Source organism: Cnephaeus nilssonii (assembly GCF_951640355.1).
Source record: "Cnephaeus nilssonii genome assembly, chromosome: 7".
NCBI lineage: Eukaryota > Metazoa > Chordata > Mammalia > Chiroptera > Vespertilionidae > Cnephaeus > Cnephaeus nilssonii.
Window position 1 is genome coordinate 57,294,004 of NC_137078.1, and position 17,893 is coordinate 57,311,896.

Genomic DNA, 17,893 nt, shown 5'->3' on the forward strand with positions numbered 1-17,893 from the left:
CATCTGGATTGTTGTGAAACATTTAAAAGCAGTGACTCCTCTCTGCTTTTATTCATTTCCCCCATCATGGTTTAAATATAATGCACTGTGAATGAAGGTAGTTATCAGAGTTAGCTGCAGGGGTGTGGGTGGGTTTTTTGAGAGGGTAGGTAATTTAATTTTAATTTTATGGGCTCCTTTCACCCTTTTTATGGTGATCTAATTGCATTGGTTAAAAGCAGCTAACCAGGTCTTTATTAACCAGGGAAAATGGTTTTAGCTTTTGTCCATTGGGTATGACAAAAGTGGTGAAAGTAGGCATCCCTGCCTTGTTCCTGTTCTTAGGGAAAATGGTTTTAGCTTTTGTCCATTGGGTATGATGTTGGCTATAGGTTTGTCATATAAGGCTTTTATTATATTGAGGTATAATCTCTCTATTCCCACTTTGCTGAGAGTCTTTATCAAGAAAGGGTGTTAGATTTTGTCGAATGCTTTTCTGCATCTATTGTTTTGGTCATTTAATATTTGATAGAGGAGGCAAGAGTATACAATGGAGTCAAGACAGTATCTTCAATAAATGGTGTTGGGAAAATTGAACAGATACATGCAAAAAAATAAAATTAGACCACCAACTTACACCATACACACAAAAAAACCTCAAAATGGATAAAAGACTTAAATGTAAAACTGGAAACCATAAAATCCTAGAAGAAACTATTGACAGCAAAACTTCAGACATGTCTCCTAGCAATATGTTTACAGATACATCTCCTAGGACAGTGGTCGGCAAACTCATTAGTCAACAGAGCCAAATATCAACAGTACAACGATTGAAATTTCTTTTGAGAGCCAAATTTTTTAAACTTAAACTTCTTCTAATGCCACTTCTTCAAAATAGACTTGCCCAGGCCGTGGTATTTTGTGGAAGAGCCACACTCAAAGGGCCAACGAGCCGCATGTGGCTCGTGAGCCGCCGTTTGCTGACCACGGTCCTAGGACAATAGAAATTAAGGAGAAAATAAACAAATGGGACTACATCAAAATAAAAAGCTTCTGCACAGCAAAGGAAACCATCAATAAAAAAACAAGAGTGCCCACTCCATGGGAGAACATATTTGCCAACAATACATCTGATAAGGGTTAACCTCCAAAATCTACAAGGATCTCATACAACTTAACAAAATTAAGATAAACAATCCAATTAAAAAATGGGCAAAGGACCTCAATAGACACTTCTCCAAAATGGACATACAGAAGGCCAAAAGGCATATTAAAAAGTGCTCAAAGTCACTGATCATCCAAGAGATGCAAATCAAAATGACAATGAGGTACCACCTCACACCTGTAAGAATGGCTGTCATCAACAAATGACAAGTGCTGGCGAGGATGTGGAGAAAAGGGAACTCTCTGCACTGCTGGTGGGAATATGGACTGGCACAGCCTCTGTGGAAAACAGTTTGGAGTTTCCTCAAAAATTAAAAATGGAACTCCCATTTGACCCAGTTATCCCACTTCTAAGAATATATCCCAAGAACTCAGAAACACCCATCAGAAAGAATATATGCACCCCTATGTTCATAGCAGTGCAATTTACAATAGCTAAAATTTGGAAACTGCCTAAGTGCCCAACAGCAGATGAAGGGATTAAAAAACTGTGGTACATCTATACAATGGGATACTATGTAGTCATAAAAAAGAAGGAACCCTTACCATTTGCAACAGCATGGATAGACCTAGAGAGCATTATGCTAAGCGAAATAAGCCAGTCAGAGAAAGGTAAGTATCACATGATCTCACTCATATGTGGAATTTAGTGAACAACATAAACTGATTAACAAAAATAGACCCAGAGACATAGAAACATCGAACAGCCTGTCAAACCTCAGAGGGAAGGCAGGGGTGGGGAGAGAGGGAAGAGATCAACTGATAAACTCATATGCGTATATGTATAACCCAAAGACACAGACAGTAGGTGGTGAAGGCTTGGGGGAAGGGGGATAGGAGATAGCAATGGGGAGAATAAAGGACATATGTAATACTTTCAACAATAAAGATTTATTTTTTTTTAAAAGAACAAATTGATAAACTGGACTTCTATCAAGATTGAAAATTTCTGTTCTTCAAATGACACTATGAAAAATAACAAAAAGACAAGCCATAGATTGAGAAAACACATTTGTCAATCACCTACCTGATAAAGCACTTGTACCCAAAAGATATAAAGAATGCTCAAAACTCAGTAATACTAAAATTAACAACCCAATTAAAAAATAGGCAAAGATGTCAACAGTCCTTTCACCATAGAAGATATAAGAATGAAAATAAGTCCCTGAAAAGAAGCCCAACATCATTAGTCATTCAGGAAATGCAAATTAAAAACACAATAAGATACCACTATCCACATATTAAAATGGCTAAAATTTTAAAAGTTAATCATACCAAGTGTTGAACAAGGACATGGAGGAATTAGAATTCTAATACAATGCTTTGCCTATCACTGTAAATCTACAAATGAATGGGTTAACCTTAAAATTTTAATTACAGCCCAGCTGGCGTGGCTCAGTGGTTGAGTGTCTACCTATGAACCAGAAGGTCACGGTTCGATTCTAAGTCAGAACACATGCCTGGGTTGTGGGCTCGAACCCCAGTGTGGGGCATGCAGGAGACAATCAATAATTCTCTCTCATCATTGATGTTTCTATTTCTCTTCCTCTCTCAATCAATAAAAATATATTTTTATAAAATTAATTATAATTAGTTGGGTAAGGTTACCTAAGTCAAGGCATAAAGACCAAGACACAGAGAGTTGTTATTTCTGATTTATTAGTGGTTTTTATTTAATCTGCATAGTCCCCTAGTCTAAGCCTTGTTGTAAACGAGAAGATTTAGAGTGAGAGTGTTGGCGGGGGTGGGGGGATACCAATGCCCCCATCCTCCTATCTTGCTTGAGCTACTCCCATTCTGTCCATAAATACCAGCTTCCTTCTATCCAAACCACAAACAAAACTTGGGGCTAGGGAGAGAATAGTACTATTTGGGCATGATCATTGCCTTCAGAAATGTTTCAGTCCTTTTGGAGGAAAAAACTGTAAGTGATGAATATACCAATTACAAATTCAGTGTGGAGGAAGTGTTGCTTTAGAAATTGTGCTAACTAGCATATACATGTGCATTCAGATATAAACACAACATGAAAGAAATGTACCCTAGTCTTTCCATACACGTCCCACTAGCATTAAATGTTTTGAATTATCATAATTTATCAAACTTCTGTATTAATAATTTTCATAATTTATCAAACTTTAGTATTAATTTAGTTCTAAAATACCAATCAGGAAACAACATATACAGACCTTTTAATGTGTAAAGCAGTCTACTGGGCACTGTGTAAGGAATAACATTGTTGCAAAAAGCACACTAAATTCATACTGAGACTTAAACTCAAGTTATTATGTTTGCTTATGAGCCATAGACATGTAAGGGCATTTTATGAGCCTCAGTTTCCTTAATCAGTAAAACAAAGAAAATGCCTGCAATAGCTATCTTTACAAGGTTGTAGTAAATATCAAAGACAATTACATAAAAGTATCTTTGAAAACTTGAAGTGTTGTACACCCATCAAATACTGTTTCTAATCAGAGGTGGATTGACTTAGCACTTTCCATTTTATATAAATCTTTAAACAAAGCCAATAAAATGTAACTTTTAAAAATATTATGCCTTGCCTTTTATGTGTTTTTCACATATTAAGATAAAAGCTTTTCTCAAAGGAATATGGAACAAATTGAATAAATTGTGGTTTTATGTCAGAAGCTTTGACTGAAGAACTCCCAAATTTTAAGGCAAAAATAGAACTGAACCAATAACAAGACATATATTTTTCACTGATATTTTTTATGTTTTTAAGGATAAAAAATTCTAGTGATATTTTTCTTTTTAAAATAAAAAATAAGTTAGAATTACACTCTCTTAGTCTTAGATGGTCTTGCTAATGCCATCCTTTTCTAAATACAGTGGATAATTGTAGAATAGGGCTGATAACCAATTAGATTAACTCTTTGGTTTCTATAACACTTCACTGTTGTGTTCTATTTAATCAATCTTCATTTTCTTTAAAATTTCAATATACACAAAGAAGCTAAAAATATATAGCAAAAAATCATAGTAACTATATATAATGACTATATATAACTATAGAATACATATCACAGTAATTCATAATTAGTTTTTCTTAAAAGCATCTCTATTCAAAAATTTCCCAAGCCACTCCAACAGAAAACCCTATTGTGAAACGCTAAGAATCAATCTAAAACTAATTTTCAAATGTTCTAAGCAGGAGTCAGGAAACTACAGCCCACAAGCCAAATATACCTCTTTTTGTACAGCCTGTGAGCTAAGAATGGTTTCTTACATTTTCAAATGTTTTCTTAAAAAAAAAAGAAAGAAAGAAAGAAAGAAAGAAAGAAAGAAAGAAAGAAAGAAAGAAAGAAAGAAAAAAGAGAAAGAAAGAAAGAAAGAAAGAAAGAAAGAAAGAAAGAAAGAAAGAAAGAAAGAAAAGGAATAATGTTCCATGATATGTGGAAATTATATGAAATTCAAATGTTAGTGTCCATAAAAAGAGGCATGCTCATTTGTTTACGTATTAACTATGGCTACAAGGTTGTGACAGAGACACTATGGCCTGCAAAATCTAAAATACTGGCTACCAATCCTGGCTGGCATGACTTAGTGGTTGAGTATCGACCTATGAACCAGGAAGTCACAGTTCAATTCCCGGCCAGGGCACATGTCCAGGTTGCAGGCTCAATTCCCAGTGTGGGGCATGAAGGAGGCAGTTGATCAATGATTCTCTCTCATCATTGATGTGTCTATCTCTCTCTCCCTCTCTGAAATCAATAAAAATATTTTTTAAAAATAATAAAATATTGGCTATCTGGCCCTTTAAGAAAAAAAAATTTCAATCCCAGCGACAGGCCAAAACACTTCGTATTCCTTAGTGGTGGGTACTTGATGGGTAAAGGACACAGAAATAGAGAAACAACATTAAATATATCAGTAAATTTCATAATATAATATATTTATAATTTACATAAAACACCTTGAGAATCAATATCTACTACAATTTTTTAATCCACCTTATGTGGGAACTAGTATCGCCTACTTTATAAGTAAGAAACTGAGGGTCAGAGAGAAGGTAGACATCATATGAAGTCTTGCCCTTCCATCTTCAGTGCTCATTTCATTACACCCAAGATGCCTTATTATTAGAAGATAAATTTTTCTGTTGCCATTGTCATTTTATGTACAGGATAATAAAGACTTTAAGGGCCACAACTAAAGAATCCTTAATATGAGCTGTGTTAATATTTCTAAAAATTAGAACATTAGAGAATTATATAATTACTAGTAGCCCAGTGCACAAATTCGTGCGCATTGAAAGGAAATTAATTAGAAGAAATAGTTTAATATCACTATTCACCCTTTCTCTATAATAGAAGTGTCAACCAAATTCATGATCAACGATGACAGATGGAAACACATGCATGTGATTGGCGCCAGCGAGAGCTTTATATTTATTGCGCATGTGCAAGTCAACTTAGTCTTCTTTATATACAGAAAAAACTTGCTTAATTAGACCTGCTTTCTGATTTAGCTAAACTTTTTCTAGCCCAGTGAAGCACCCCAACTTCTCTTTCAGGTAATTGTCAGCAATACAGCAGCAAATATCAACACGAAGCACATTATTATTGTAGATCATGCAGGGAGAACAAAGGGTAAAATATTTAACTGCAGCAGTGTTTGACTATATTCTGTGCAGTGAGAAAACCTGAAGTCATTTTCAATGTCCACCATTTCTTACCTCTTTTCAGTTGCGTCAAGTTTCTAAACTTTCTAAATCTCTGTTTCTGGCTAATGAAAAGAAAATAGGATTCCACCAAGTCTCCTATCTACCTACTCCAGGACTTCTGTGAGGAGCAAATGAGATGAGGCACAGGAAAACACTTCACAGAGATTTGGTTAACGTGTGAAATGTTTGCACCTGGCTGTAAAGCAAGTCATATTCCTGGGCTGAAGAAACTGCAAGGAGGCTGGTTTCTAGGAAGAGGAAGCAGAGCGTTGCTACATGATGTCATTACCTGGTGCCCACAGCCACCGTTTCTGGGCTGGGCTGGGTTGTGGGCTGCATTTTGCGCCATGGGGTCTCAGCAGCATAGGCTGCTATTTGGTAGGGTGTCACTCCGGCATGGTGGCGGGGCCTTTTCCCACTTGGGGGAAGCCAAATATTGCTTTGTGGGGGTCAGATCTGCGGTACCATTTCTCTGTAAATGGACAGTGTGCATCACAGCAGCTCCTGCATTGAGTGTTTGCCCCCTGGTGGTCAGTGTGCATCATAGTGACCGGTTGGATGGACACTTAGCATATTAGCCTTATATATAGAGAGATTTCAAATTATTTTTTTTCCTTGAGGAAAACATTCAATATTTGTCATATTTAAGAGAACAGAAATTTTTCCAAGTTTGTGTGAAACCTGGACTACACCAGCTTTGCTACTTGCCAAAGTCAGCACAAGAACTCCTTTTACCTTCAAAAAGACTTTTAAAAGTTTTAAGTATTTATGAACATCAAATGATACTCTAAAAATTTGATACTTTTAAACTATAAAGATTAAAATGATGATCAATATTTTAAAATAAAAAAAAGAGATACACTGGCTTAAAATAACCACAACAAGAATTACTGGCCCTGGCCCAACAGCTCAGTTAGTTGGAACATCATCCCGTACACCAAAAGGTTTCAGGTTCGATTCCTGGTCAGGGCACATACCCAGTTTTCGAGTTCACTCCTGGGTCAGGGTGCATACAGGAGGCAACTAATCGGGGGGGAAGGGGGGCACGAGGTGAGGGAGGGAGGAAAGAATTACTGAAATTCTTAAAATATTTTTATGCAACAAATTATTTTATGCCTTGCCAGTACACACACACACACACACACACACACACACACACACACACAGTGCTTCTATTTATTTAATCTCACTTTACTTGAAAGGGAAATAGTAAAAACAAACAAACAAAAACATCTGTCAAATAAATTTTAAATTTTACTTATTTGCAAATTTTACATTTGGTCCATTTTCCACTCAGAATTTACATATTTATAAGTACTTAGTATTGAAATTTCATTTTTGGTAGCCACAGTAGTTTACAGAAAGCACAGTCTGTCCTCTGACCTTTGGTCAAGTTATTTGTTCCCAGAAAATTTTTCTGTGACTGTATTAAAACTTCTATAAGCCGAGATTTATACTAAATTACTATAGGATTAGTTATAATCCTAAATTACTACAAATTGGTGCCACCCAAATTTCTGATTGTGACATAAACTTAGAGCAAAACATAATAGACTAACCAATTAACTAACAGGAATTGGAAAATTTAGTATCAGCTTTGTATGTAATTTAATCAAGTCACTTACTTTAAATCTCAGACTAGTAATCTATATAAATGTTACCCCAAAATTCTACTTTGCCAATCCCAAATATTTTCAAAGACAGGTTAGTGTCCCAGACTAGTCTTATCATAAGAGTCACATGGAGGCTTAAAAAATAGATTCCAAAATCCTCCATGGAGAATTCAGTAGGTCTGGGGCTGAGGCATCTGTATTTAATAAGTGTTACAGATTAGTGGTTCTCAAAGTCTAGTCCATAACCTGTCACATCAGCATCACCTGGAACTTGACAGAAATGCAAATTACCAACTCCAACCCAGATCTTGTGAATCAGGTCCAAGTGGGAAGTACGGAACTAGGTAAATCTTATCAAGGAAACAAGTTTAAGAAGCATTTTATAAAAACACAAAGTAATCTTCTGATGTAAAATATTACCAAGCAATGAGAAATCAATGAGGATGAGAGAAAGAAAATAAAAGAGGAAAACAAGAGCAATGAAACAAAAGCAAATGGACCTTAAAGTGTATCAAGTTAATAATATAACCACAAGGGACAGAGAAGGAGGAGAAGGAATCCTAATTAACTTTGTAACTAGTATTTTTCAATGTAAACTTTAGCCTTAGTAAAGACAAAACAAGTCTAAATATTATACTCTAATTAGTATGTTTTTCACAGTGGTATGGGTTAGCAACTTCAAAATAACTTGATATGTATTCTAGGACTGAGCGAATAGGTAATAAGATTGTGGGAAAGGGAAGTCAGGTGTTTTACTGCTGGAGAAAGGAGTTACAGAAAAAGAAAAAAAAAGAAAAAAGTCTAGAACAGATCCTGTGGTTTTAGAGTAAAATGGGAAATATTAGTATGAACACACACTTTTAATATACTTATATACAGACAGATGTAGATATGTAGATTTGTATATATACATGTAACATGTTTGTATTGTATTTGTACACATGTAACTAGCTCTATAGTGGAGAGGGCCTAGCAACAATGCAACCCAAGCAACAGCAAACATCTAGCCCCCAGATACTGCTTTGTAAATACCATTCTCCAATAAAAAGGAATCAGGGCTCCTTGGAGAAATAGCGGTTTCCAGTGTTATAGCAGGAAACGTATAAAATCAACCTGAAACATTGTAATGCCAGAAAGTAAAAAGTCCTCAAAAATAAATGTAAAAGATGGGACACATCAAAGGGACACAAGGACCAGCTTGAATAAGCTCCAACTAGACAAATGAGACAATTTGAAAAATAAAATAATGAAAGTGATTATAGCCCATAAATTAAAGTAATCCATGAGTCCATCTTTATAGGGAGGAAGGAAGAGAGAAGGAGAAGGAGAAGGAGAGGAGAAAAGAAAGAAAGAAGGGGAAAAGGGAAGAATGGAAAGTATATTTCTCACAGAGCCTAGCACTGTGGCCTGTACACACTAAATGTTTCTTGATTGAATAACACTATTTCTAAAATGACCCAATTAACGTTGAGCACTTTTATTTACTTTAAAAATAATGTATTTTTCTTCTCTAAAAATTTCATTCGGTTCTTTTTTATCATCAATTTCACGTTTTATATCCTCACTAGAGGCCCGGTGCACAAAATCCATGCACTGGGGGGAGGGGTCCCTCTGCCCAGCCTGTGCCCTCTTGCAGTCTGGGACCCCTCGGGGGATGTCCAGGATCCCTCTCACAGTCCGGGACCCCTAGCTCCTTACCGCCCGCCTGCTCTCTGCTCCTTACCACTCGGCTCGCTGCTCCTTAGTGCTGCTGTGGAGGTGGGAGAGGCTCCCACCATCGCCACTACACTCACCAGCTGTGAGCCCGGCTTCTAACTGTGCAGCACTCCCCCTGTGGGAGTGCACTAACCACGAGGGGGCAGCTCCTGCATTGAGCATCTGTCCCCTGGTGGTCAGTGCGCATCATAGTGACCAGTTGTTCAGCCCGTTGTTCTGCTGTTGGGTTGATTTGCATATTAGGGTTTTATTATATAGGACCAGAGGCCTGGTGCACAAAATTCATGCACGGGTAGGGTCCCTAGGCCTGGCCGGTTATCAGGGCTGATCAGGTTCCCCGCCTCCCCACCTCCTCCTTCCCTCACCATCCACACATGCCACCACTGCACAGTTCCCCGTCCCCGCCTCCCTGCCTCCTCTTTCCCTCACTCTCTCAGCGCCCCGCCACCACCACTGGTCACCCGCCATGTTCCACACCACGCCCAGTGGTCAGCGCATATCATAGCGAGTGATGGAACTCCCATTCTCCCAGTCAAACTCCCAAGGGGACACTTTGCATATTAGCCTTTTATATATAGAGACTAGAGGACCGGTGTATGAAATTTGTGCATGGGGGAGGGTTCCCTCAGCCCAGCCTGCACCCTCCCCAATCTGGGACCCCTTGGAGGATGTCCAAACTGCCAGTTTAAGCCCAATCCTGCAGATCAGGCCTAAACCGGCAGTCAGACATCCCTCTCACAATCCGGGACCACTGGCTCCTAACTGCTCACCTGCTGGCCTGGTCACCCCCAGCTGCCCCCACTGCCGACGTACTTGCCCTCAACTGCCCCCCTACTGGTCTGGTCACCCCTAACTGCCCTCCCCTGCAGGGTTGATCACCTCCAACTGCCCTCCCTTGCAGGGTTGATTGCCCCCAACTACCCTCCCCTGCAGGCCATCTTGTGGTGGCCATCTTGTGTCCACATGGGGGCAGGATCTTTGACCACATGGGGGCAGCTATCTTGATCTTGTGTGTTGGAGTGATGGTCAATCTGCATATTACTCTTTTATTAGATAGAATAGAGGCCTGGTGCATGGGTGGGGGCCAGGTGGTTTGCCCTAAAGGGTGTCCCAGATCAGGGTGGGGGTTCCCTTGGGGCGTGGGGCAGCCTGAGCGAGGGGCCTGTGGTGGTTTGCAGGCCGGCCAAGCCCCCTGGCCATCCAACCAGAGGCCCTGGGTATCTGGGGTTTATTTACCTTCTACAATTGAAACTTTGTAGCCTGGAGTGGAGCCAAGCCTTCTGCTTTCTCCATGGCAGCAGCCATTTCTGTTGGGGTTTATTTACCTTCTATAATTGAAACTTTGTAGCCTGGAGTGGAGGCCTGGGCAGGCCAGGGTGTGCAGAAAGCCTTGCTTCCTCTGTCACTGGGGGCAACCCTAGCCTCCCACTCTTTCCAGCTCTGTGGCTGCCGCCATTTCTGTTTGGATTTGTTTACCTTCTATAATTGAAACTTTGTAGCCTTGAGTGGAGGCTTAGGCCAGCAAGGGCAGGTGGAAAGCTTGGCTTCCTCCATTGCCTGGAAAACCCAAGCCTCCCTCCTGCTCTCTGTGGCTGTAGCCATCTTGGTTGGGTTTATTTGCATACTCGCTCTGATTGGCTGGTGGGCGTGGCTTGTGGGTATAGCGGAGTGATTGTTAATTTGCGTATTACTCTTTTATTAGGTAGGATATAGATTATATTCATGTTTTCCTTTATGTTCCGAGCATATGGAGAATATTAATAATAGCTATCCTTATCTGTTAATTCTATCATCTCTGTCATTTCTGGGTCTTTTTCTATTGACTGGTTTTTATCTTTCTCCTAGTTATGGGTTATATTTTTCTGTTACTTCATATACAGAAAAGTCTATTTCCTGTTCCTTCAGTATTTTTTACTGGATTCCTGACATTGTGAATATTATGCTTTTGAGTGTTGGGTCGTATTGTCTTACTCTAAAAGAATGGACGATTTTGTTTTGGTAGTCAGTTAAGTTACTTCAGCACTAGTCTAAGCCTTTAAGCTTCTTTTTAGTCTAGGGAAAGATAGTATAAAGAAACCTTGACTCTAGGAGTAATCTGGCCCTACTTGAAAGTAGGTTATTTTGGGGTTTCTACTGAAAGTCATTGACATCCAACAAGGCCTCTCCAATCTGCTTGGTGGAAAATTAAATTATTATTGGTCCCATGAGACTTCTAGGGATTATTTAGCTTATAGCTCCTGGTAATTGTTCTTTCCCAAGAAGCTTTCCTATCTACCAACATGGCAGACTGATATCCAGCCAAAGAGTCAAGGGGACCCCCATAATAGTTTCTGTGCACATCCCTGCTTCAGTACTCTGCTCCATGAATTCAAGCCCCTTTATACTATCTGAACTTCTATCTCTGTCTTCTTGAATCAGCAATATTTCTGATTGAGTTCCCCATCCCTGTGTCACGTTCAGGTACCCAAAAGGCAGAGCCACTAAACATGGAGAATTACTCCTGAGGTGGGGGAGTAAGCTTAACACAAGAGGTAGGAGCAGAAAGGGTCAAAGTGTGGGATCCTTGAAATGGAGATTATAGAAATAGCATGCTTATCATTAATGATAAGGTCTGGAGTATGTCCATGAGGAAGGGTTAAATTAGATGGGGTAAAAAAAAAAGTAACAGTGAAAGTAAAGCATTCAAGAAATTTAAGATGACCCATGTGGATGTTGAAATCACCAAGAGAGCTGACAGGAGTAATTGTGAAGAGACCAAGTAAACTAGGTGTAGTGAAATGGAGTGGCTACTTGATGAAAATGTGTGACCAAGGAAATCCACGTTTTAAACGGGAGTTACAAAAGTCCAAACTCTCTGGATAACCCTTGCTTAGTCATCCACATTTATCTGTCATCATCCCCAACTTCCGGACCCAACCACACGCAACGTTTCAAGTCTTCAAATGTCTACAGGCCTTTGCAAATGCTCTTCATTCTGGTTCATTCTTCTCTGCCCCCTCAGAATCTTGGCAGATACTTGTAGTATGTTTCCATGTGTCCCTGTGTTTATTACATGACAGCATTTTCAAACTATGTCCTTTGTCTTTACTATTAGCTCCAGGAGGGCAAGGGCTGAGTAGAGTTAACATTGTTCCCCACACTCAGCTCAGTGCCTGGTGTACACAGTAGGCAACTCACGAAGGAAGGAGAGGATTTCCAACCTAGGTCTAAGATAAAAGGTCTAAAGCAGTTCCAAAACAGCACATTTCTTTGGTATCTCTCCTTCAGATTCTCTGACAAACATTAATATCTGAGCTCAAACAATGCTTTCCCTTAAGGGACACATTTATAGGGCTTTCAAACTCATAAATATTAGGTGTTAGTTCTTTTTAAAAATATAATTATTTACACATGGAAGCATTTGAAAGATTTCTCTTATGAATTTCCTAATGTCCACAGAAGGTGATTTTGATTTAAAACTTTTCTATAGTAACCACCACTATGGAATTTCTCTTCCATGGAGTTCTCATGTGTTATTCTGGCCATCTCTTCCTCCAGATCTAAAGAGTCTTATTTGAATTACTTAGAGATATATTGCCCAAAGATGTGCACAAAAAAAATAGAATTAAAGGCAGAACTAGTATGTGACAATTGGTAAAATATACATATTCATCAAATTAACCAAATCATACAAAGGATAGAACAATTAATGAAGGACAGACCGCTTCTCAAATTGAATGCACTTAGGACAGGTTTTTCCTGTACTGATATTTTTAGAAACCCAAGTTAAGAATAAAAGCAGGTAAAAAGAATCTGCTAAATTCATCATATGAGCAAGCTTTTAAAAATCTAGTTAATTTACCATAATTTTTTATTGTTGTTTTTATTGTTGTATTGTTTGAAAAATGTCACCCAAAGACATTTTTCCCATTGATTTTTTTTTTTTTTTGAGAGAGTGAGAGAGTGAGAGAGTGGGTGGTGGCATCAATGTGAGAGAAACTACATCAAATAGTTGCCTCACACACACACCCCGACCAGGACCTCGGATCAAACCTGCAACCCAGGTTTAAAAACTATCTTTTAAACTTATGTAATGATGTTGATGCTTTTGCCTTTTTTTCTTCTGTTATTAGAGTTTGCATTTTCACAAAGAGTGCTTTGTAGCAAGTATTAATCTGTTTTGTACATAAATGTGTCAATAACTTGGTGGTGGCATTTTTGAAATGTAGAACCAAGTGCTTGTAAATTGTAATTTTGCAATTACACTTGTGTACTTTGTGTACTTAAAATAAAAAGTGAGTTTTTGATCATGATCCAAAGTATTTAGGTCACTGTAGGTATGTACTACATTGCAAATGAATTCTTTTCTCTGTGCTAAAATCTGTTTTACCCAGTAAAGCAGGAAATGTTCTTCCCCAAACTTCAGCTATATCTTCATCCCCATAGGCTTCCTTTATTGTCTCAGTACTCAGAAGACAAAGGGATTGTTCTTCATTCCTCTATCTGTGCTCTTTTCCTGGAACCTGCCTATTCAACTACTCACTATCTATCATATACGTCCAATAGGTCCCTTTCTATCATATCTTCAACTATTCTCTCCCTGCTGGGTCACTTTCTATAGACTAGAAATAAGCTCATTCTTTCCATGCTTTAAATGTCCACCCTTAGCCTGACACTACCTGTATTCCTCCACCTTCCAACCTTCACAATCTCAGCTAGGCTTCTTGGGCCTCTTGGATTTATAGTCCAGACATTCCTGTTGTGGACATTTATCTCGGTGCCTGGGCTGTCCAGCATCAGGGTGGAAAATCCACCATTCTGTAAGGCCGAAACACTGGCAGTGAGGGCACGTCCTCACCCATCAGCCACCCCCATTCAGGACACTGGCCCTGATGAGGACTGCACAGAGGAGCAGGGATGGCAGGGGCTTTTAGACTCATCAGTGGTAGCATCTAGGGGCCAGCACTGAGATGTGGAAATTATTAGCACAGAGACATTCAATGTCAGGTGTGACAGCAAGGACACCCTACCTGGGCTACTCTTGGGACAACCTTAAGAAATAGTTCAATGTAAGTTATAAGTATTAACCACAGCCTGATAATCAGCACAAAAATGAAGATTATGTCCATTAAGCATATTTTCTTCCTTTTTGGTTTACATTAACTGTATTTTGTATATAATACATACAAAATACATATATTAACTAATTTTTTATTTTTATATATTAAGTAATTTGCTCTGAATCACCTCCTTCCCCTATCATTTTACATAAGGATTCTTGGTGGTGGTAACTTTACAAGTTAGTATTTGGTTTACAGAATATTCATTTAGGTGAGACTGTGTCTGAATGTAAAGAGAAATTAATATTGCCCAGATATCAGAATTGTAAATGTTGCACAGAAATGGATACAACGACCATTGGCACAGAGCATCTCCCTGTTTTGGTGTCTCCTTTTGTTCAAAATGTAGTTGCAACTTAGTAAGTGAAAGCATGAAGCTACAGGGAAGTCATAGCTCCAGTGTATGTACAAAGGTGTGTGTGGCTGCCATGTAGCCAATGGGGTGAGCTATGCTGACGAAGCTTTTGTTTCTCATCTTCAAACCCACCCTCTACACTCTGCTTTCCCACGCTGCAGCTGAACCCTGCACAACTCCTGAATGCTGGTTAACCTCTACCTATAATGGGTGCTAGGACACTAGAAGGCTGATGGAGGAACAAGGGACTTGATCCTTCTTGTTTTGCTTCCTATTCATGACCCCAGCAAAGGCTCTTCCCCTGGATAGCTGCAGTTGATTTCAGTAACCAGGTCTTTTCCCCCCACATTCTCAGAACCAGCCATAACATGCCTCCTCAGAGACCCATCAATACAGGCGGTCTAGCATCCCCTCCTCAGATGTATGAGTTGCAGCTCTGCAGGGTCCCTCCGTCAAGTGCCTGAGGAACCAGTACCAACTCCTCAGAAGTCAGCTCTTCAGGATCCTTCCCCCAAGTTTTGTTTGGTTCTGGCTATCTCCCTTTCCACTCCTTGAAACAGCTCTGGCCAAAGTTTCCATTACTTCCACATTGTCAAGTCAATAGGTATTATTCAGACCTTATTATACTGTTCTGTTATATCTGGCACAATTGACCTCTCACTAGCCCCACCTTTAGACAATATTATTTCTTCGTCAATAACTTTCGCCTCGCCCAGCCTTCGTGACTCAGTGGTTGAGCCAGGAGGTCACGGTTCGATTCCCAGTCAGCGCACATGCTCGGGTTGCAGGCTCAATCCCCAGTAGGGGGCATGTAGGAGGCAGCCAATCAATGATTCTCTCTCATCATTGATGTTTCTGTCTCTGTCTCTCTCTCCCTTCCTCTCTGATATCAATAAAAATAAATTTTAAAAAATAATCATTTTGCCTCATCAATACATTTCTGAGGGGGTAAGTTAACAAAAATTTCTTAGACAGCACATTAGCAATATTGATTCAACAAATAATTGTGAAGCATTTGTGTGAATATGTCCAGTGAGTTAATTTCTAGAGTGAGGAATGCTGTTAAGCATAGCCAGTGCTGTGAGTGTACATTTAGTAAGTCGTAGAGCCAGGTGGTCCAATTCCAAAATATGTCTTAGTAACCTCTACACCAGGGATTTTCAAACTTCAGTTTCATCAGAATCACTTAAGGGCTTGTTAAAACCTAGACCAATAGGCCCCACTCTCAGAATTTCTGGCTCACTAGTTCTGGGGTGGCACTGGAATTTCAGTTTCTAAGAAGCGTCCAGGTAATGCTGATCTGCCTCTCAATAGTACCTACTCACATTTTTTTTTCTTATTAGCTCTTCTTCAGTCCTGAAAACTCAACTCAGCTGGTCTCCTTCCTTAAGCAGCCTTCCCACCTCTCTTCTCTCACCAGCTGTCCTAGATATCCTCACCAAGGCCCCCACACCACTCTTGTGCTCCCACAGCTTCATGTGCGGGCCAGGTACACATCAGCAACCACTAAAACTAAAACCCTGGGCACTTTTGCCCCAACCACTAGCCTGTGAAAAATAAAATAGAAAAAAAATTCCCACCCTCCACTCACATATCTAACACCCCTAAATTGAGCTCATACTTTTTTCATAATATATGCCCATTCATATCTGCAATGTCTTGCCACCTGAATAAAGAGGAGGAGAAAAGAGAAAAACTAATGGAAAAGAAAGTTGTATAAAAAATCCTATGTCATAAAAGGATAATATGCAAATTGACCCTAACAGCGGAACGATCAGGAACGACCAGTTGCTATGATGCACACTGACCACCAGGGGGAAGACGCTCAATGCAGGAGCTGCCTACTGGTGGTTAGTGTGCTCCCACAGAAGGAGCTCCGCACAGTCACAAGCCAGGCTGATGGCTGCAAGCGCAGCGGTGGTGGCGGGAGCGTCTCCCGCTTCCTTGGCAGAGCTAAGGATGTCTGTGACTTAGGATGTCTGTGACTAAGCCACAGTCGGACATTCCCCGAGGGCTCCTGGACTGTGAGAGGGCACAGGCCAGGCTGAGGGATCCCCCCACCCCTGAGAGCACAAATTTTCATGCACAGGGCCTCTCGTCCTATCTAATAAAAGAGTAATATGCAAATTGACCATCACTCCAACACACAAGATGGCCACCCCATGTGGTCAAAGATGGCTACCCCATGTGGACACAAGATGGCTGCCACAAGATGGCTTGCAGGGGAGGGCAGTTGTGGGGGATCAGGCCTGCAGGGGAGGGCAGTTGTGGGTAATCAGGCCAGCAGGGGAGTGCAGTTGGGGGGGACCCAGGCCAGCAGGGGAGGGCAGTTGGGGGGGACCAGGCCTGCAGGGGAGGGCAGTTGGGGGGACCAGGCCTGCAGGGGAGGGCAGTTGGGGGGACCAGGCCTGCAGGGAAGAGCAGTTGGAGGTGACCAGGCCTTCAGGGGAGGGCAGTTGGGGGGACCAGGCCTGCAGGGGAGGGCAGTTAGGTGTCAATCACATTGGCAGGGGAGCAGTTAGGCTATTAGGCTGGCAGGCAGAGTGGTTAGGGGCAATCAGGCAGCCAGGCAGGCAAGTGGTTAGGAGCCAGCAGTCCCAGATTGTGAGAGGGATGTCCAACTGCCGGTTTAGGCCTGATTCCGCTGGCAGTTGACATCCCCTGAGGGCTCCCAGATAGAAGAGGGTGCAGGCTGGGCTGAGGGACACCCACCCCAGTGCACAAATTTCATGCACCGGGCCTCTAGTATATATATATAAACTGCTACCTAGAAACTTACATAGACATCAAAGGAAATGTATGGATAGGAGAGGTTTCACAATCCACTTCTATACATTTTTTTAAAAAATGTGTCATAGAACTGTACAAATTAATTTAGTTGGTACTTACAGAACATATAAAAGATGGACCTTAAGGTCATAATTCTTGAAAGAATTCTTAAATAATGGCTCTATATAACAGATGAATAATTCCAAGTTCTCTTTCATCCAGCACTGTATGTTCCAGTTTGTACCTGAATTAAAAATAAACTACTTTAAATCTGAAAAACATTCTGAACAATTCACTGAAAGAGAAGAGCTAAATTAAATTTACCAGTGTTCTGATACAACTCACACTGCCCATTCCGAGAGAAAACAAAACAAAACGGGCTCTACCTAGTGGTATGTGTTTGCCAAAGTCGTTCAGTGCCTTTGGCCTTCGGTTTCCTTTTTGTGTAAAAAATAATTAAATTCAATTATTGCTTCTTAGACCTTTTTATCCTGAATCACTTACATAGGACAAT

The 17,893-nt window shown here is 40.2% G+C and overlaps 1 protein-coding gene across 2 annotated transcripts in view; it reads right to left on the reverse strand.

The window, feature by feature from the left end:
- LEPR (leptin receptor) overlaps positions 1 to 17,893 on the reverse strand; it is a 105,173-nt gene that overhangs the window by 34,660 nt on the left and 52,620 nt on the right. For both annotated transcript variants that reach the window (XM_079776627.1, XM_079776626.1), the window contains exon 4: positions 17,500 to 17,623. In XM_079776627.1, coding sequence (XP_079632753.1) covers positions 17,500 to 17,623 — 124 coding nt within the window. The remainder of the gene's footprint in view (positions 1 to 17,499; positions 17,624 to 17,893) is intronic.